General features: G+C 47.3%; 8 protein-coding genes across 8 annotated transcripts; 6 read left to right on the top strand and 2 right to left on the bottom strand.

Annotated features, from left to right (window-relative positions):
* Positions 1 to 57: 57 nt before the first annotated feature.
* On the bottom strand, positions 58 to 2,801 carry MGYG_04670 (cytoplasm protein; the record flags this gene model as incomplete). The annotated part of the gene is made up of 2 exons (XM_003172031.1): positions 58 to 1,862; positions 1,916 to 2,801. 2 exons carry the CDS (start codon positions 2,799 to 2,801, stop codon positions 58 to 60), a joined length of 2,691 nt encoding a protein of 896 aa, XP_003172079.1.
* A 778-nt stretch (positions 2,802 to 3,579) lies between these two features.
* On the top strand, positions 3,580 to 6,295 carry MGYG_04669 (hypothetical protein; the record flags this gene model as incomplete). Its single annotated transcript, XM_003172030.1, has 4 exons — positions 3,580 to 3,741; positions 3,809 to 4,298; positions 4,353 to 5,412; positions 5,470 to 6,295. 4 exons carry the CDS (start codon positions 3,580 to 3,582, stop codon positions 6,293 to 6,295), a joined length of 2,538 nt encoding a protein of 845 aa, XP_003172078.1.
* Positions 6,296 to 6,542: 247 nt separating this feature from the next.
* Positions 6,543 to 8,107, top strand: MGYG_04668 (microtubule-associated protein YTM1; the record flags this gene model as incomplete). The annotated part of the gene is made up of 2 exons (XM_003172029.1): positions 6,543 to 6,681; positions 6,771 to 8,107. 2 exons carry the CDS (start codon positions 6,543 to 6,545, stop codon positions 8,105 to 8,107), a joined length of 1,476 nt encoding a protein of 491 aa, XP_003172077.1.
* A 206-nt stretch (positions 8,108 to 8,313) lies between these two features.
* MGYG_04667 (putative mitochondrial 37S ribosomal protein SWS2) lies at positions 8,314 to 8,856 on the bottom strand (the record flags this gene model as incomplete). The annotated part of the gene is made up of 3 exons (XM_003172028.1): positions 8,314 to 8,358; positions 8,415 to 8,711; positions 8,842 to 8,856. The coding sequence occupies 3 exons, from the start codon at positions 8,854 to 8,856 to the stop codon at positions 8,314 to 8,316; spliced, it is 357 nt and encodes a 118-aa protein (XP_003172076.1).
* Positions 8,857 to 10,045: 1,189 nt separating this feature from the next.
* Positions 10,046 to 11,839, top strand: MGYG_04666 (hypothetical protein; the record flags this gene model as incomplete). The annotated part of the gene is made up of 3 exons (XM_003172027.1): positions 10,046 to 10,285; positions 10,370 to 11,188; positions 11,276 to 11,839. 3 exons carry the CDS (start codon positions 10,046 to 10,048, stop codon positions 11,837 to 11,839), a joined length of 1,623 nt encoding a protein of 540 aa, XP_003172075.1.
* Positions 11,840 to 12,474: 635 nt separating this feature from the next.
* MGYG_04665 (peptidyl-prolyl cis-trans isomerase B) lies at positions 12,475 to 13,568 on the top strand (the record flags this gene model as incomplete). Its single annotated transcript, XM_003172026.1, has 7 exons — positions 12,475 to 12,582; positions 12,652 to 12,729; positions 12,796 to 12,812; positions 12,898 to 13,001; positions 13,060 to 13,140; positions 13,213 to 13,276; positions 13,340 to 13,568. 7 exons carry the CDS (start codon positions 12,475 to 12,477, stop codon positions 13,566 to 13,568), a joined length of 681 nt encoding a protein of 226 aa, XP_003172074.1.
* A 785-nt stretch (positions 13,569 to 14,353) lies between these two features.
* MGYG_04664 (para-nitrobenzyl esterase) lies at positions 14,354 to 16,089 on the top strand (the record flags this gene model as incomplete). The annotated part of the gene is made up of 3 exons (XM_003172025.1): positions 14,354 to 14,912; positions 14,971 to 15,096; positions 15,152 to 16,089. The coding sequence occupies 3 exons, from the start codon at positions 14,354 to 14,356 to the stop codon at positions 16,087 to 16,089; spliced, it is 1,623 nt and encodes a 540-aa protein (XP_003172073.1).
* Positions 16,090 to 18,091: 2,002 nt separating this feature from the next.
* MGYG_04663 (hypothetical protein) lies at positions 18,092 to 18,415 on the top strand (the record flags this gene model as incomplete). Its single annotated transcript, XM_003172024.1, has 1 exon — positions 18,092 to 18,415. One exon carries the CDS (start codon positions 18,092 to 18,094, stop codon positions 18,413 to 18,415), a length of 324 nt encoding a protein of 107 aa, XP_003172072.1.
* Positions 18,416 to 18,947: the final 532 nt, after the last annotated feature.

Here is an 18,947-nt window from a genome sequence, read left to right as displayed (position 1 = left end):
TCAGCAGAGAATCGGTTAATCAAAGTGCTAACCGCCCATTCTAGAACTTTCGTGGAGTCAACCTTCTATTGAACCGGAGAGGTGGCACTCAATGGTTGCTTTTGCAGCTTCGAAGGCTTTGTGAACATTAGGGGACTGGTGAATCATAAGATGTACCAGTCCACTGTCAATACTGCTCCGCAAATAGAAAAAATAGGCTAGCCCTGATCCTCGAAGGGCGTTCCAAAGTGGTCCGTCTTCATTGTTCAAGTAGGCAATGGCAACCATCAGTGCAGGTAGTTTTGGGTTATCATGAGAGCAAATGCCTTTTGAACTAGATTCGGCGTATGAAGAATCCATCGACTTCATTGGAACAACATAAGCATGGGTGCCTGGGTGTCTACCTGCATCACTTAATCGCTGCGCCACCTTGACTACAGGCTTGAGCTCCTTCGAGGTATCCAAGTCAGCGATAAATGTGTTCCACGAAGCGACGGGGCCAGTGAGTTTTTTTGGATCGGCAGTAACTAGCACTCTGAAATTATCAAGACAGAAAAGTGCTTTGCGAACTTCCTCCATTTGTCGGACAATTTCGTCTGGTTGAATAGCCAACAATGTTTTGACACGCTTTAGATATCGAGCTTTCACAAGTGCGGTGTGTGCTCTAGATATAGACTTCTCTCCCAATTGTGTCATTATCCCAATAGCTTCCACCATACTTTCCCCGTCTCTCTTTTCTTCCGGGACGTCTGCAAGTAGTTTAGATGTGACGGCCGTCAACCTTTCAACTGCAAAGATTGAGTTCCATGTTAGATCCTTCAACCAGGATATAGCAGCTTGATATCTGTCGGCCTCCACATGGAAAACAATAGAAAGAGATTCGGGGTGGTTGTGAGTTGGATACATCCCGTAGCTTACTGTATCTTTCTCTAAATCGACAATAACCTGCTTGAAAGATAAGATGTCACTCCCCTTTCTGATTGGCAGGCTAAAAAAAGATTCAGTGTATAACGGCAGTAAAGGCAGCAAATGATGAGGTACATCCTCCGTTGAGATCATCAGTACCAGCTGCACAAAGTTGCTAGGTATGGCCTCAAAGTGGATGAATAAAGGTATATCAGACCCATCTAAATCTATCAATTTCTGGGTATCATTATCATTGCGTTTCGATTCCAAAGCAGGACCCGCTTTTGCTGTGATAGTTTGAATGAAATGAACTGAATCGGCAACTGGGATGGTAAACCCTGATATGAGATTTGTTGGCTCTTCTTCCTCATTATCCCTTTTAGCCTTCTCCAGAGCTTCCGCAAGTTTCTCTAGTCCCTCTGGCCCCAGTTTTGCCTTTCGCTCCTCGATACGTCTATGTTCATCCTCCATAAGATTTGTGGCCATTTTTTCTGAAGGCACGGCTAGAATGGAAACATGGTGTGCATTAGAAATCCATTTCCTGATATAATCTCGCCACTCCAAATCAGTCCATGTCTCTAGAACCTCGTATTCTTCCAAATCTTCAAGAGATTCTAATGTTGAGCCATCCCGTTCTCCAAAGAGGAAGTCTGTTATCACGGCTTCAGTAAATGAGGCGGTTGATGTTTCCGTTGCGAACTTCCACGTCCGTTGGTGAAGCCGGATACAGTGGCGCATGTATTCCAGGTCAATCTCCATTTCCATGGCATTATTAAGGACCTCAAAGAACCGACGTTCGACGGCCTCCAGTTCTTCTGTGGCGACACTGGACAGAGTGAAGGTAATCTCCGTGTGTGGCCTCTCCTCTGTATCGTATGATACAGCGGACGCAATCTGCTCCTCTTCAACAAGGGCATGCACCAAAAGAGAAGCAGATGAGCCTGCAAGGTAAAGCAGGATAACATTTAACGCGCTCACTTTTCCACGAGTTAGAACCATCAACATAATCTTAGACTATTTTGATACTTACTCTGAACACGATCCTTGACATTGGGCCCAAGGAAACGGATCTGAACCATTCCAGACGACTCATCCTCCTCTGGGAATTCAACTTTCTCAACAACCGATTTTTGAAGAGGAGTAGCTTGAAGGGAGTCGATCCAAGGCCGTTTAAAAGGTGCAGACGGACTTGGAATGACATCCATTATCGCGTCTTCCAGCTTATAGAGTATGGCACAGAGATTCTCGTGGTCAATCTCGCCTGTTAAAATAAGACATAAATTTTTTGGTTGGTACATTTCCCGATGGAATTCCCGTATCCGATCTGCTGTAAGCACCCTGAGATTCTCCGTCATTCCTCCAGTTTCATACCTAAAGCCCACGCCGGTAGGATAGAGGAATCTACGGCCACAAAGATCAGCACGAGAATAGAAGTCATTCCGATATGATTGCATCTCGGAATACACAACCCCTGCATCATTGCCAGTACCATCAACATGGTATACCTCTGTGTAGCAGCTAGAGTCACTCAACGTAGGGGCAATGATATGCTCTAGGTATACTGGTAATATTTGAGCAAACGCTTCCCATCCGGCAGATTCAAGGGTATAAACGGTATGATCGACCGATGTCCATGCATTTATTTCTGAGTACAACCGAGTTGCAAGCTTGTGAAGCATTCCTTTGACCTCATGATTTTTTGAACCCATAAAGCACAAATGCTCTAGCGTATGGGGTGCGCCAGAGTCATCGTGGATTTCAGTAGCGAGCACAAAGGACCCTTGAACCCTTGGTCCCTTTCGGTCTATAGTGATAACTCTCATTCCAGTCCTTTTGGATTCATATTGCGTGAAAAGTGAATCAGAGTAATCTGGGGTGAATTGATTGACGATCCGAAACGAAGACCTTGGCTCCATGTCGGCAATCATATGCATCTAGGCAAGGCAATTACCTGTGTCTTTGCGTTAGCCATACGACAAGATTAGGTACTCTCTGATATACTTGTACGCATAAAACTCAAACACGTGGGGATGAAAATCGCTCCCGCCATGCGGTAATGGCCCAGCCATCTACCCACAGCTCCCTGGACATTACATGACCTTGTATGAAAGAATAGCAGAAGGCATAGTTGATACATGTCAGGCATTAAGAACACGGTAGTGTGTTAACATGCAAATCGGCCAATATCGCATGCTGATAGTTCTCTTACCTAGTATAACTAGCCCAAGTAACTAATTCAACCAGTGCTCCCTCTGTACAGAATTGGTCCTCAAAATAACCCCTAGGCGCCTGCGTGGAGGCAGGTGTATTTGATAAAGACCTTTCTAACTGCTCTCTATTGGATGGAGTCTCTGTTGTAGTTAGCAAGTTGTTGAGGTAGCTGACGTTCAGAAGTTTTACTTTGAAGTAACAAAAATTATTGTTCATCCCGCATTTCTTGGCGCTTCGGCCAAAAGGCCATCCTCGCATCACAAGCAGTTAACCCTTTGGAATTATTTATGGACGCCAATCAACATTTAAGAACCACAGGCAACCCAGGGCATCGCAGGGAATAGCGACCTAGGAGCTATTTAGGTGCCACCCTTTAATCTAGTTTGTGTGGTAAGATAGTTCGCTCTCCCTTAACTACATCCAAACGCCAACTAACAACCTGAACAGGTGTCGCAACGTTACAATACTGAAGCTGCCACCACCATGCCAGCAACCGTTTCCGCAGATAAAGTGCACCGAGCACTACTCAGATTTGTTACCGATGGCACATTCCCTGAATCAGAATCCATCACCGAGGCAGAGTACCCCGTGGCAACCCTCTCCACCGGACTTGAACAGATATCTGAGGCGAGGCAGAAGGTCGAGGTATGGGGCATCTTGGGCAATAAGATTACAGCTTAGCCGCACATAGCTGACAATGCCTATTATGCAGAAAGAAATCAGTGCTCTGAGCCAGGACAAGGCTTCAGACGTTGACGAGTGGATATCACAGGCAAAGCAACTTCATGAGGATATAGAACGGTCAAAACTCACAGCGAGGGAGATCGTCAAGAATTACGAGAAAACACAAGCTATACAGAACAAAGTTGAGGACACAGCTGCCAAAGTCAGCCTTTTAAAGCGAGAAACTGCATTTACACAGTCTTTAAGGGAAACCCTCGAAAACGCACGCGTTATCGATAGAAACATAGACGCCGCCCAGGTCTCCTGTAACGATAATGATCTGGAAGCGGCAATTCAGAAACTCGATAAGGTTAACCAGGACTTGGATCAGTTGGCTCTGCCCCGAGACTCAACCATTATTACCATACTAGCGGACAAAGCCTCCGCCGTTCGAGGCTCTCTATGTGCTACATTACAACGTTCATGGAGTGACCTAGTCCATATTGACAAAGCAGGGATACTTACTATCAAAACCAAAGGTAGGATGATCCTATTATATTTTAACGCTGGTATCGCTTGTTGACCTTTCATAGATGTATCCGTATTAGACAAGCATTTGACCTGGCTTGCAAATCTTAGGATTTTGGAACCTACCCTTGTTTCTTTTCAGGACGAGCTTTTGAGTCATGTTCTACGGCGTGTTCTGTCTCCTCCTAGGGCCGGCCCATTTAACCTCCTCACTTCTGGCGAGAACTATATCCAGCTGAAGAGCCAAGTTGCAAAGCCTACAATACTGGACGTTATGGACTCAGTTCTATCCATATTTAAGTTCATCCAGAATCATCTTCCTGCAAAGGTCCTAGAGCTGGTCTCCACCACTCTCTCTACTTCTGCTTGTCACCTCCTAATTTCGGAGTGGATGTCACCGGCTATACCCGTAGCTGTTGAGGACATGAATGCCTTTGAGCATACCTTAGATGAAGTACCGCATTTCTCTAGTTCCCTGGCTGAGCTTGGATGGCACGAACCACCAGAGCTAAGATCTTGGAGAAATCAGATCCCTCGACTGTGGTTATCACGCCGACGTGCCCATGCCCTAGACCGAGTCCGATCAATTGTTTACCGTGATTCTGGAGAATATAAGAAGGCCGAACGGGTGGAAAAGCAGCAAATTTCACAGTCCGATTGTGTATTCCAGGGAAACAGTGCAGAAACGGAAGTGGAAGATGATTGGAACGCCAACTGGGAGGACGATAATGAAGAAGGGGATAGGCACACCGCCGAAACCGGAGTAACTAACAACGAGGATGAAGACGTAAGCGCTTGGGGACTAGATGATGATGATGATGATGATGATGATGAAGATAAGGCTGGGCCCCAAGAAGACACAGGTGTAAAAAACGGAGAAGAGGGCGACGACGATATAGACGACGCCTGGGGATGGGGTGAAGACGACGCAAATGACAAACTTCCCGAGGAAAAGCCATCAAAGTCGGCCAACAACACACAAAAGAAGAAGGAAGAAAATAAGCCTGCGTCAGTCTCAAAAGAGGTTATCCTCCGGGAATTTTATACCGTTACCAAAGTACCAGACGCCATTGTCGAAGTCATTGGAGACCAGGTCTCTGACTCTGAACACCTTAAACAACCTGAGTAAGCCCATTCATAAGTGACTGAAGCCTTTTTCAAGCTTATCTAACGATTCTGCAGATACTCATCATCTCAGCTTTCCCCGTCTGCTGCGGCTCTCCTTGGAATACCCACTTTAGTGGTTGCCATGTTTAAAGCTATGGCGCCTATTTTCTATTCCCAAAAATCAGCCTCCAGCCACATGTATCTCTACAACGACAGTATCTACTTAGCTGAGAGGCTCCGGGCTTTCTCCGAAGAGCACAGATTTTCAAGATTGGCGGGCGACATAGACTCTATCGAGAAATTTGGACGTCTATCATACGGAAGGGAGATGCATTCCCAACGAACAATACTAACAGATCTTCTTGATGGGTGTCAGGGATTCTCAAGTTGCAATACCCAGCCTTACCTCGGAGAATGCGAGAGAGCAATTAAGTCAACGGTCGACAGAGTCCGAAGCGTACACAACGAGTGGAAGTCCATACTCTCCCACTCTGTGCTACTGCAGTCGATTGGCTCTCTACTCTCAACAGGGATAAACAAGATCATCTTAGACATTGAAGACCTTGGAGATATTTCAGATCCGGAATCGCAGCGTCTGGCCGGATTCTGCAGCTCGGTTTCAAAGCTTGAAGATCTATTCCTACCAGAAACACCTGAGGAAAGCACAGGGGCTGGCGATGAGCCTATCGCCATGACAGCGATTTACGTCCCGAACTGGCTTAAGTTCCAGTACCTCGTCAACATATTAGAGAGCTCCTTAGCAGATATCAAATATCTGTGGACAGAGGGTGAACTAAAGCTAGAATTCTCCCCCGACGAGCTCATTGATCTGATCAAGGCACTATTCGCCGACTCCGAGCATAGACGGAAAGCCATATCAGAGATACGGAGTACTACATAATAGCTGTTGAAAATTCTTACCATTTAAAATCTACATTATGCATCTTTTAGAAATTCAAATCTTGTTCTCCTCTCAAAGTCTGTTCTATGTAGGTTTTTGCCAAGCATTTGCACACTTTGCTCTTCACGCCAGCCGTAAAAAGTTTTGCGATAAAAAAAAAAGCATCGAAAGATAAAAGCATAAAGCTCAATTGATTGTCAAAGGAAGCCCGCAGTGATCAATTGGATATCTATAAAAATTTGCAATCATGGACACGCTGATGGACTCTACGTCAACTACCGAGGGACAGTCCTCGCAGGTACAGCGACAAGTCCGGTTGCGACTGACATCGCGCCATGCTGATCTCACATTGCCCGAGTCGACTGGTCCTATTCTTGTTCCTACAGGTATAGCTCAGATGTTTTTCCCTGTGATGTGAAATATAATTAGATATTGTATGGTAATTGCTGACTGAATTATTCTTATCCATATAAAGAGCTCCGACGATATGCCCTATCTACACTTGTGAATAACCTGCTTGAATTGCCGAAACCAGTGCCCTTTGAATTTTTGATCAATGGGCGCTACCTCCGAACTTCGATAGACGAATACCTTACTGCTAATGGCATCTCTGCTGAAACAATTCTTGATGTCGAATATGTTCGAGCTCTCATACCCCCACTCCATGTCGCTTCCTTTTTGCACGACGATTGGGTCAGCGCCGTTGACGTTTTGTCTGGGACATCTCACGCTGCACAATGGAGTGGCAAGCAGATACAGGCAGGAAGAGAGAGGATATTATCCGGTAGCTATGATGGGCTGCTAAGGATGTGGAATATGTCTGGAGAAACAATCGCTGTTTCTCCATCCGCTGGGAATGGCGGACACAACTCATCTATAAAGGGCGCTAGAATGGTCTCCCCAAACCAGATTGTGTCATGCGGAATTGACCGAACTGTGCGATTATGGAAGTATAACGAGAGTGAAGATGGATTTTCTGCCACAATCATTCCTCAGATTGAGTACTATGGACACAAGGGTAGCGTTGATTCTATTGCGGTCCACGGCCCATCGAACAGGATGCTCTCCGCCTCTGCCGATAACACCGTTGGGTTTTGGTCTACAAAGAAATCCGAATGCCCCGAGGCACCCTCGGATCTATTGCCCTCCAGTGCTGCAAGAAGCACCAAACGGCGAAAGGTCAAGTCCTCCGTCAGTACGCCCCAGCGGGGACCACTGGCGCTGTTTGAATCGCATACGGCACCCGTGTCGGCGGCCATATTCGACGCCAAGGATTCGACTGTTGGGTATTCAGCTTCATGGGATCACTCACTTCGTACCTGGGACCTGGTCACTTCTGCTCTTGTTGATACGCGAACTACTTCTTACTCTCTTCTATGCGTTGAACACCTTCCGCAGCTCACACTGCTTGCTGCTGGTACCGCTGCTCGGCATATTACCTTGATTGATCCTCGTGACTCGGCCACGACTGTTTCTGCTATGACATTGAGAGGGCATACCAATATCGTTGTTTCATTAGCTCGGGATCCCAACAGCCAATACGGGCTTATCAGTGGCAGCCATGACGGTACATGCAGAATATGGGATATACGGTCCACCAAGACGGAGAAAGATGGAGTAGTTGGAGAAAGCATATACACTATATCGAGAAAGTCAGTCGAAGATGAAGGAAAACGAGTGGGTGGTGATGGCGTCAAAGTGTTTGATGTCTGCTGGGATAAGACTGTCGGAATAACCAGTGTTGGCGAGGATAAGGCGATCCAAATCAACCGGGGAGAGGGTATACTCCAGAAGGACATGGTATCAAAATAAAATAGAATAAGAAGGCAAAAAAGTTAATAGAGCAGGTTAATCGAATTTCCAAATAGTCCATGGTTCGATCACATCGCTTAAAAGTAGGAATTTGCGGAAATATAATTTAATACTGTTACATGGCAGATGCATATCTAAACGCCGCCCAATACCCCCTATACAGTACATCACAGAAAAAGAGAGTAAAAAAATATCTTGCAGCGCAATCATAATTTTCTGTCAATACGATTGAATTTAATCGCATTTTTAATCTATGGCGATAGTTAGTAGTTACCCAGATAGACCTGCGCAATGTCAAATCACATACCTGGCTTCTAGTGTTCTGTCCTCTGACGGGGAGGTTGAGAGCATGTCTTCTTCCTCTGTAGGTTCCCGTACTCTTCAATCTCTTGATGTTATCGAGAATCTCTCGCTTCAAGTCGTTTTCTATCTTCATGTTTGACAATGCGCCCGTCAAATCCAGGACCTGTCTGGTTGCCAGCTCACCGACGGTCGAGGTGGGATGGATGTGGAATCGGGCCATCAGCTGGCTGCATCGTAGCTCGCCTATCCCAAAAAAGGAGCGGAGAGCTTTCTGTAAAGCGTGGACAGTTAGTATTAAAGGCTTGGATTAGAGTGCAGGGTGAAGGTTGAACTTGCTCTGACGAGCTGCCGCTCGGGGAAACTGGTGCCTAAGATGAAGACCTGGCCATACACATTAGCTGACGACCTCCAATTGCTATATCTCAAGGAGCTTCCGATCTTACCATGGTGGTTAATGTTGTTTTATTGTCTCTTTATACTATTCTGGCTGCTATTCTCACATTTTCATCAAGTCGACGTTCAACTTTGGACTCTGAATGATTTTTGCCAAGATCGGCCAATCGGTAGTATTATTATTCCGCCCTCAGGAGCACCCCGGCCTGTAGTCCATCCACTCAACGTCGTTCCAACCTTGTTTGAATGAATACTGGATCTACTCGTATCACTTCCTAGTAAACCTCAATGAGTTCCAATAGAGACGTTGATTGATGTTTGATTAATAGTTACTATAAAGAAATTTAATATCAAAACCATTCCCCTTCCTGCAGCACGATATGCATAACTTGAATTTTCGTATTCAGAATTGTTGAAGTTGTGGCACTCTCTTGTAGTACCGTACGCGAAAATTACAACATGTCAAGGGCATTGTTAGTCCATCCTTGGAGTTGCAAAATCCAGAAACTCGGTCTAAAACTTCAGGTGAGACTTCAACAGAGGCAGCATGTCCAAATCTGACAAGATAATCAAATAAGCAGTATTTCTGTGGAAACTCCTAAGGAAATATAGAACTTTAGAGATAGCTGCGAAAGCAAGGTAGTCGGAGTAATATCTTCTACACATCCCCCTTATATAATTAATCGGTATATTTGGTAGACCTTGTCAATATCTCACACTATAGTTAGTGCCTAAGTTTGATTTATAATGCATTTAGATGCCACACATTTACATACATACCTACATACATGCCATCCCATCCCCTGCTACTTAACACAGTGACAAGAGTTGTACTAACGTCTCTTAGAGAGTAATACATATCCCTCCCCCTTCCCCCCTAAGTTTGATTTATAATGCATTGAGGCCTACTTAGAGAGTAATAAATAGTTCCTCTCCCTTCCCCCTTTGGGCCAACTTTCTAGCTATGCATTTCTCTGCACACAGCCATAGCCTCTTTATTTTCCCTTTTCCACCAGATATCCAGATATCCAAATACCTAGTTACGCGTCTAGTATAGTACAGTCACAGCTTGCTGCACACCAACTCACGCACAACTCTCCTTCCCCAGCTCTGGCAGAGATTGCTATATTGCAAGGTGCGCTACCCAGCAAACTCATCCACCGATTCCTGCTTGTCTTGTGCTTGTTTGAAAATACCGTTTTTGTTGCTGCCTTAGCTTAACTTGTCAATAGTTAACACACAATGTCTGAATCGCAGCAGCCACCCGTGATACAAGACGTGCCTCACAATGACATGCCTTATAATAGCCCTGGGTATCATCCCTCACCTGAGACTGAGAAACGCAACTCTGTGACCGAATTGCCAGAGGACGAAGACTCGCCCAAAAAGAAACCGCTCTCCTTCTACTTTGCCTTTCTTTCCCTCGTCGTCATGGTCCTCATTGTATCTATCGACTCTACAGCCCTAGCCGTCGCCATTCCTGTAAGTGCCTTTTGATCTGCATCTTTGACCTGTGTGTGATTTTGAGAACAAATTGAATTGCACTAACAACGCTCTGCCCAACAGGTTCTCACCAATCAATTGCGCGGTACGACGCTCGCTGCCTTTTGGGCTAGCTTATCCTTCATGTTATCCGTCGTCATCACTCAGCCTCTCTACACGAGTGCCTCTGATGTCCTCGGCCGCAAGCCTCTTCTATATACAGCCTTTATCCTCTTCTTTATCGGCTCCATTGTCTTTGCCGTCGCCAAAAGCATGTCCGTTGTCATCCTTGGCCGTGTCATTCAAGGTCTCGGCGGTGGTGGCCTCGATGTGCTCAATGAAATCATCATCTGCGACATGACCACCCTCAAGGAGAGACCCTTTTGGCTGGGTATCCTGGCCGTTCCCATGGCCGTTGGAGTCATCCTGGGTCCTGTCTTGGGCTCCCTCTTTAGCGAGTATGTCGACTGGCGCTGGATTGGATGGATCAATTTGCCCCTCGTCGCCATCAGTGCTGTCTGCGCCGTCTTGTTCATGCACTTGAAGCCTATGGATGGATCCTTCACCTCTAGGCTTATTAGGCTCGACTGGCTTGGTATGGCCCTATTTATCACTGGCTCTACCCTCTTTTCGTTGCCGCTGAGCTGGGCCGGTGCCTTGTACGCTTGGTCTTCATGGAAAACAATTTTGCCTTTGATAATTGGCGTCGTTATTCTGGTTGTTTTCGCCATTTATGAAAAGCGCCCTGCTGAGGCTGTTATCCCTTATCGGTTCATGACCAACTTGACCACCTCGGCGACTCTGATCGGGGGCTTTATCCACGGTCTGGTGCTATATCCATCGCTGCTCTACCTACCCCTCTTCTTCCAGTCTGTCTTCCTCGAGACGCCTCTTCAGTCAGCTGTATCCATTCTCCCACTCTGCTGCATCCTCATTGCCTTTAGCATCATCACCGGCTTTGCCATTGATCACCTCCGCCGATATCTCTAGCTACTTTGGGCATCTTGGGTCACCATGGCAGTTGGCACGGGACTGTACGCACTCTGGGATGAAAAGGCTACAGTGGCCATGACTGCTGGGTTCCAGATCATCGCTGCCATTGGCTTGGGCGCCCAGTTTGTCGTCCCTGCCGTCGCTGTTCAAGCAAGCGTAAAGCCCGACGACCAAGGCTTGGTTGTTGGTATCCTTGTCTCATTCCGTCTTTTCGGCGCTTTGGTTGGCCTCGCTGCCGGTTCCACTATCTTCAGCAGCGTTTTCGCAACGTCCATTGTAAAGGCAGAACCGCTTCCTGAGGCTCTGGCTATCCTTCGCGACTCATCGGAAGCTGTCGGGTTTATTACCCACCTGCGTGAGGTTGACGTCTCCCCTGCAGTCATGGTTGCCGTCAAACAGGCATATAGAGACGCATTCCGAGCGGTATGGTATCTCATGGCCAGTTTTAGCGCATTTGGCTTTATTCCTTCCTTGCTTGTTAAGGAGCTGTCTCTTGAGACAGAGGAGGTTGGACGACAGAATATAGACCAGGACAATGACAAGCCGACGCAAGATGCTTAAATAGTCTCAAAAACATACGTTGTTTCATGATTTGACCGCTGATAACTACCCAAAGTTGATGGTCCGACGCCAATAAGACGGAAAAGTGTAGCAATTGAATGGTTTAGTTGGCTTGTTGTGTCATATACCTAAGCTGCGGCGACATGTTGGCGTGCAGCATAGACTTGTCGCGTAGCAGTTGGTATCTTGTTCGTCTTCTTTCCTCCAGCCGTAATATCCATCGGATTCGGCAAGAAAGCACGCTACAGTGAGGACCAAGAGACAGCGAATGTTTTGGCTAAATTAGTTACCTCGTTAGTTATTCCATTTTCCTAGTGGTCCTTTAGTTGCAGCCAAGCAGCCATTGGTTGAGCGGCGGTACATAAGTTTTGATTGACTAATTTAGCCAATAGTAATAGTGAATATAGATTAAACGACACAGTACTTTAACCAATAATATTTTACCTATCTTTACCAGGTAACGAGTATTAGCCCAGAGGCCAGGCAAGGGCATTCATTGGAATCATAACAGCCACGTCGTTCTCTCTCCTGCATGCCACTTTCATACCATAACTTGTCTCTTATTCCTCGAGCTCCTGTTCTACCTATCGCAGGATAAGCGTCTTGTTTGCATTTCACACCTCTATATGCACGATATGGCCAGAATTGGGCGTATCTTGACCCTCGTGGTCTTCGCCGTCGTCGGCCTGTTCCTTTTCATGGGACAGACGGTCGAGGCCAAAGGACCCAAGATCACAAACAAGGTACTTTTGCCCTCTTCACAGTAACAGCCTGGAGATGTCGGCGAAGCGCTAATCAACTGTGTTATGTAGGTCTTCTTCGATATCGAGCATGACGGCAAGCCTCTCGGACGGATTGTCATGGGATTGTACGGAAAGACGGTGCCAGAGGTGGGTTGGCTGTCCTCAATCATCCAGAAGAGAGATACAGTGCCATACTAACTACCTGCAACATAGACTGCTGAGAACTTCCGGTATGTACTCGCTGCGTCCATCGATATCTGATATCATTCGATTGTGCCGTAGAGGCCAAACTGCTGACGGGTACAAACATAACAGTGCTTTGGCTACTGGCGAGAAGGGATTTGGATATGAGGGATCTACTTTCCACCGTGTCATCAAGGACTTTATGATCCAGGGTGGTGACTTTACCAATGGTGATGGTTAGTATTGCCAGTGTCCCTCTATGTCATACCTTGATTTGCTGACGAATTAATGTAGGAACCGGTGGAAAGTCCATCTACGGGGAGAAGTTCAAGGACGAGAACTTCAAGCTACGCCACACCAAAAAGGGCCTTCTCAGTATGTTATAACCTGCATGCTCTTTGGTTAACGATTGAGATTATCTTTTACTAACCGTAACCCCCACAATAGGCATGGCCAACGCTGGAAGGGACACCAACGGATCTCAATTCTTCATTACCACTGCTATCACTGCGTAGGTTTTCGCTATTATTTATGTGATATATACTGCTCACATTGCTGACCACGATTTAAATAGCTGGCTTGATGGAAAGCACGTTGTCTTCGGTGAAGTACTCGAGGGATACGATATCGTTGATAAGATCCAAGTCGTTCCCAAGGGCTTCCAGGACCGTCCCACCAAAGATGTAAAGATCGCCAAGTGCGGAGAGCTTGAGATGAAGGAGGAAACTGAGGGTGAAGGTACTGAATCACCATCTAAGCCCGGCTCCGAGAAAGAAGAGGTCCCAGCCCGTGATGAAATCTAGACGGTTTTATTCGAGCCTTCCGGCCTCATCATATTCTCAATTTGCCCAGATTCACCTGTCCTTTCTTCATCACCATCCTCACCAAGTGCCATGTCGTATGATTAATTTCCTTACAACTTATCGTCCGGATCTGCTGATGATTATGAACTGTGTCTATTTATGAATTAAAAGGACGCTTTGGACGATTCAGATTTAACAGAAATGGCCAAAACCCCTTTATGCCAGGCAGCACAAAGTAGACTACGGCGTATACAATCCAATTTACTCACAACATACTTGTCTGCTCTCTATCGCTTGTATATACAGTTATCATCCCTACATATGTTTGTTCATTCACGATGCAGCATAGACCTTGATCTATACGAGGCTAGCCAGGCTTTGTAAGTATAAACTGTCCGCATCCTTCTCGTACATTTGTAGCTCTATTGCGGATGATGATAATGGCACATTAGTTAGTTGAATGGTATATTTCTTGTAGTAACAATCGCCTCTGATGTCATAACCCTCAGTTATTAATAACATCCGATCCTTCGTCTTGAGACCTGAAGACGATCAAAGTCAGGATACAGCCCGATCCTTCTCGTCCACTCCGCCACGCTCCACCCTATCACCAAACATCTTCAGCGGCGCATCAAACCACATCAAGTTGGCTCAGAGGCTGGTTCCTCCCAGTTCATCAGCAATCAAGGAAATGTCGGCCGTGATACCCATTATTTAAAGAACAAGATGGATTCCCGAAACATCGAGATAGATTCAGCCAACTATCTAGCAGGCACTGCTTCATGATGCGGTTTTTCCTGGAAACACTTGCGTTTTGCGCTGTCCTTATACCAGCCACAACAGCCTCACCTCTCGAACGACTTCGCAGCTATGATAAAGTCCATGCCAGTCCAGTCGTGACAATCGATTCAGGTGTTATCATCGGTAAAAATGCGGAAGTCCTTGGCTCAAAGGCAACAGTGCACCAGTTTCTCGGTATCCCATTTGCCAAACCACCGGTCAAGGACCTGCGATTCTCACCACCAGAGCGCCCACTGCCATGGGACAAACCGAGACGTACTACCAAGAGCCCTCCGGCTTGCATTCAAGATTTCGGTAACAAAACTTCTGGCAGCGAGTTTCAAAAGGCATTGTTTAATACACCTCCCGCGCCTGGAGAGAGCGAGGATTGTTTGTATTTAAACGTCTACCGGCCCAGCGGTGACTACGACGGAAAGCCGATATTGTTCTGGATATACGGTGGTGGGTATAGGTTTGGAGCAAGTTCATATCCGTTTTACGACGGCTCAAGCCTTGCCGCAAATCAGGATATCATCGTGGTTACCGTGAATTACCGGACGAACTGTGAGTATTGATGCCATTCTAATACGACCTTGAGAGTAGTGAATAACTCCTGATGCAGTGTTTGGCTTTCCCCGGTCACCGCAGCTTCCGTTAGACCAGCGGAACTTGGGTATACTTGACCAGAGACTTGCTCTTGACTGGGTAAAGAGAAATATTCATGCCTTTGGAGGCGACCCAGATAAAGGTAGAGTAATGTGGCTTCCCCGATTCTAGGATGCAATAACTAACTACCTTCGTAGTAACCATTGCTGGGCAGTCTGCCGGAGCGGTATCTGTGGGCCATCTCATCAATACAGCTCCCGCCGATCTACCTTTTCGAGCAGCCATTTTGCAATCGGGGTCGTCACTCTTCCAAATCCCTCCAAGCCCTCCCAACAGCGAATTCTCATCTTGGACAGCATTGGTGCAACGTCTCAACTGTACCGTCGCTTCAGACTCAGCCATATTGGAATGTGTTCGTGGCGCGAGCGCCGATACCTTGCGTGGAATATTGTTGGAGACAGGTCTACCGTTCCAAAAACCCAACATAGACAACGTTACTGTCCTCGAATCCCCAGCCAAGGCGTACGCTGCAGGCCAGGCAGCAAAAGTACCGATCCTCATAGGCTCAACTCTAGACGACGGATCAACGTTCGCCTACGGCAAAGGGGATAATGTCACAGCCTTCATCGGGAGTTTATCGTTTCCCCCTGGAGTAGCGGAGGCGATAACTAAACTATACGCACCAAACTCCACTGCAACAACGGGCCTATCAACGGGTAACCAAATAATCTCACAGATGATAACAGACTCGACGTTCCGCTGCCCTGCTGGCTTTACTGCAAATCTTACCACAACGGCTCTGAAAGCGCGCGTATGGCAATACCTGTTCAATGACCCTGCTGCACGCCATCCAGAGTACCCAGACCTAGGAGTCTACCATACATCTGATATCGCCTATGTATTTGGTACGCAGGGCCTCCGCGACCCGGGACAAGCAAACAAGCTCTGGCTACAAAAGCTATGGGCAGACTTTGTCAAGGACCCGCAAGCCGGCCCGGGCTGGAGACAGTACCCTTCCGTTGGCCTGCTAATGGGAGACGGGACAAATGCTATCCCTACCAAAGACGTAAAAACGTTAGATCCTATATGCCGAGAATGGGATAGGCTATATTCCTTAGCACTGCTCAAGCGCTGAAGCAATTTCACCGCCTCTTTCTCAGGGTTTGCGACTATCAGCAAGCAACATTAAATTCAACGTTCGCGACGATTATTGACCTGTGCATGCCCAGCCTTATTCTGCCCCGCCTAGATGAGTGCTGATCTGGAATCCAGCACATCCTTGGTGGTGTTCGGGATAGGGGTTGTCAGAGTTCTGGTCTCTTGGATTTACTTTGAGCCACAGAGGCTGACTAGTTACCAGTTGAGAGGAAGGCAAATTGGTTATCAGGAGAAGCTTCTAGTTTTCTTTTCTCTTCGCCTTTCGGAGTTAATATACTAGCTTCTGTGTGGCTTTTTTTCCCTTCCGCGTAGAATTGTTTGCTGCCTCCTCCTTACCTATGGAGCAGTTCTCGCCAACAACTCGCAGTGCGTGTGCGTGTCTCCTTGCAGAATTGACACCCAGTAACTTCAATAAAGTAGGCTGATCCTAGCATGCAGTATGCAGGCATGGTCTCTATAGGGTTAACTGCCTTCGTGGCGTCATGTAGCCTGTGTTCGAGAAGGGAGAGCAGTTGGGAGTGTCAACCGTACTGTATGGAGTACCTAGTTATGGATGAGATGAGATGAGGCTTTGGCTGAAGTCGACAAACTTCTTTCTCACCTCAACGTCGGCTCCTTACGACAGCCACCACACTTAACGAACTAACATTAACACAGGTGCCATCCCAGGCGTATAATTTACGGCAAATGTTGACTATTGTCTGGTACGAGGTACGAAAGCTTTGTGCTGCTTGTTGTGTCTGGCGTTGTGTACTATGATGCAGCGCAGCACCGGCTTCTCACGCCAGCGTCTAACGTCTATTGTAGCCACTTCGACCCTCCAGGCATTAGTCAATGTGCATCCGGCACCCCAATACTCTGGGATCTGAAACCAGGGTGTGCATTGGTTTTGAGAAGCGCAGACGATCGACAGCATGCAGCATGCAGGGAGATGTGAAAATATCTCGTTGTCATTCTACAGGTCCCCAGCATGAGGAGGTACAGCACCAATCACAGCTTTCATACAGAGAGCCCAGCGAGCTGCAGATGATGAAATTTGATGCCGTACTACGAAAGTACATCATCGTACGAGTTGTCCCCATCAGTACGCGTTCGATGGAGACCAAGAAATACGACGGGGCCGGGTAACGCAGGCCGAACAAGCCTCCCTTTTCGCCTACCTACAGCTGCCAGATCCATGGAAGCCAGAAGTTGATGCGTCTGATAACAAAACCCCCGTTTGTCAGGCTCAGGGATCTCTGGGTTTAGCGAAGGTTTTGCTCTGGCGAGGGTTTCGCTGGCTGGAACTATCCGATTCGACCGCCGCTGGCTCGTTTTTCTTCTCCGTCTGAACGAAGGTTTAGATATCACTTTTCTTGAGCACGCTACGAAGGCAAAGAGGGGCCCGGTAAGGAAAGCCGAGAAGAGAACGTGGAGAAATGAGAGATGTCGGGGCTGGTCCACCGCCCGGAAAATACCTTCGCACTTGTCTTTCAGAAGGGCAGGAGAAAAGGGCAAAACTACTCCGTACGCCTGAAGTCTCCCGCAGGCCGTGCAACCAAAGGGTCTCACGACCGAACGAAGGCAACGCAACATCAGCATTGAGAGAAAGCTTCCTCCCCAGAATGCCTGCTCCAGGTCTCTTTGATAGCTCTCCTTTTCCTCTGCCGCTTTCTCGCTCTCGTCTGTCACCCTTTGCCCTGCGATCTAACTAATTAAGTACGGTGGGCCAACTCGAGATCCATGCAACGGCTGTGGAGCGAAGAAACGCACACACCGGACAAGGCACGCTAAAACTTGCAACACCGCACCGTAATGGGCATTCCTGATCACGGACTCAAATGGATGAACACCCGTTTGAAATCAGCTTTGTGCCTTTTTGTTTTCCATCGTTCGCTTGACCCTGCGGGCGTTCGCTGGCGCCCTTTCTCTGCCGCCCCCTTTTATACGGAGAACTCCGTATGGCTAGCTGAAAAAGGATAATCGCCCTGAGCGTCTACATGGTGACCGCAACAAACCTTTTCCCGCGATCTAGCTCGCAATCAGACTTCCATCCCGACTTAGACCAGGTCGGAAGTGAGCAAGAGGGTGAACAAGAGAGAGCGAGAAAAAGCCAAAATGGAGTGCGTCCAAACATTATTTTTTGGGAGGAAGGGATAAGCAAGACTGTGAAGGCCAATATTTGCTTTTTTACGTCCACTAGGACCCGTCTCTTCACACTATTTCTGGTCAGGATGAAGATCGAGAGCTTGGCGGACGATGGACGTGCAGCTAGCTGGCTCTTAGTCCAGAGTTATTCCTCTTCGTTGTTCGGACTGGAATAGCAGCGACTCGATGGGGAGGGCTTGTTCGTTGCTTTGGCTGCGCTCCCTCCCGTCCCAACCTTCGACTAATTCCTGCCCTCCCCGGCTGCAACGGGAGACGAGAGCGTGCTCCATAACAAAGCTAACTGCGAGGAGAGATATTATGAACTAACGCCCTTAGGTGCAACCTGGGCAGGCTGCTGGGGCGCATTTTGGGTTAATCTGCTGTCTTTTTCTTTTTCAAATCCTGCCACACTGCTCTCTGGCTTCTGGCTTTCCTCTTATTTTATTTTATGCTATTTTATTTTTTCCTCCCTGGCTCTCTTTAAGCAGCCCTGGACCCGTCCCTCTGGACTGGCAGGACAGGGAGCCCCCAAAAGACACACAGGACGACAGCAGATAAAAACAAAAAGGAAGACAGAACACCTTCGTTACACATCCAAAGACAAGGTGCCAGAAATAAGAACAATATAACACATTACATGCAAGAAATGGTGTGCGGATACCATGTTCTTCGCTGGTCTTGATCTATCCTTGTCTTGGCTGATACCGT

The sequence above is a fragment of the Nannizzia gypsea genome, genomic scaffold, assembly GCF_000150975.2.
Source record: "Nannizzia gypsea CBS 118893 supercont1.4 genomic scaffold, whole genome shotgun sequence".
NCBI lineage: Eukaryota > Fungi > Ascomycota > Eurotiomycetes > Onygenales > Arthrodermataceae > Nannizzia > Nannizzia gypsea.
Note: the sequence above shows the minus strand (reverse complement) of the source record. Positions and strands in the feature narration are given on the sequence as shown.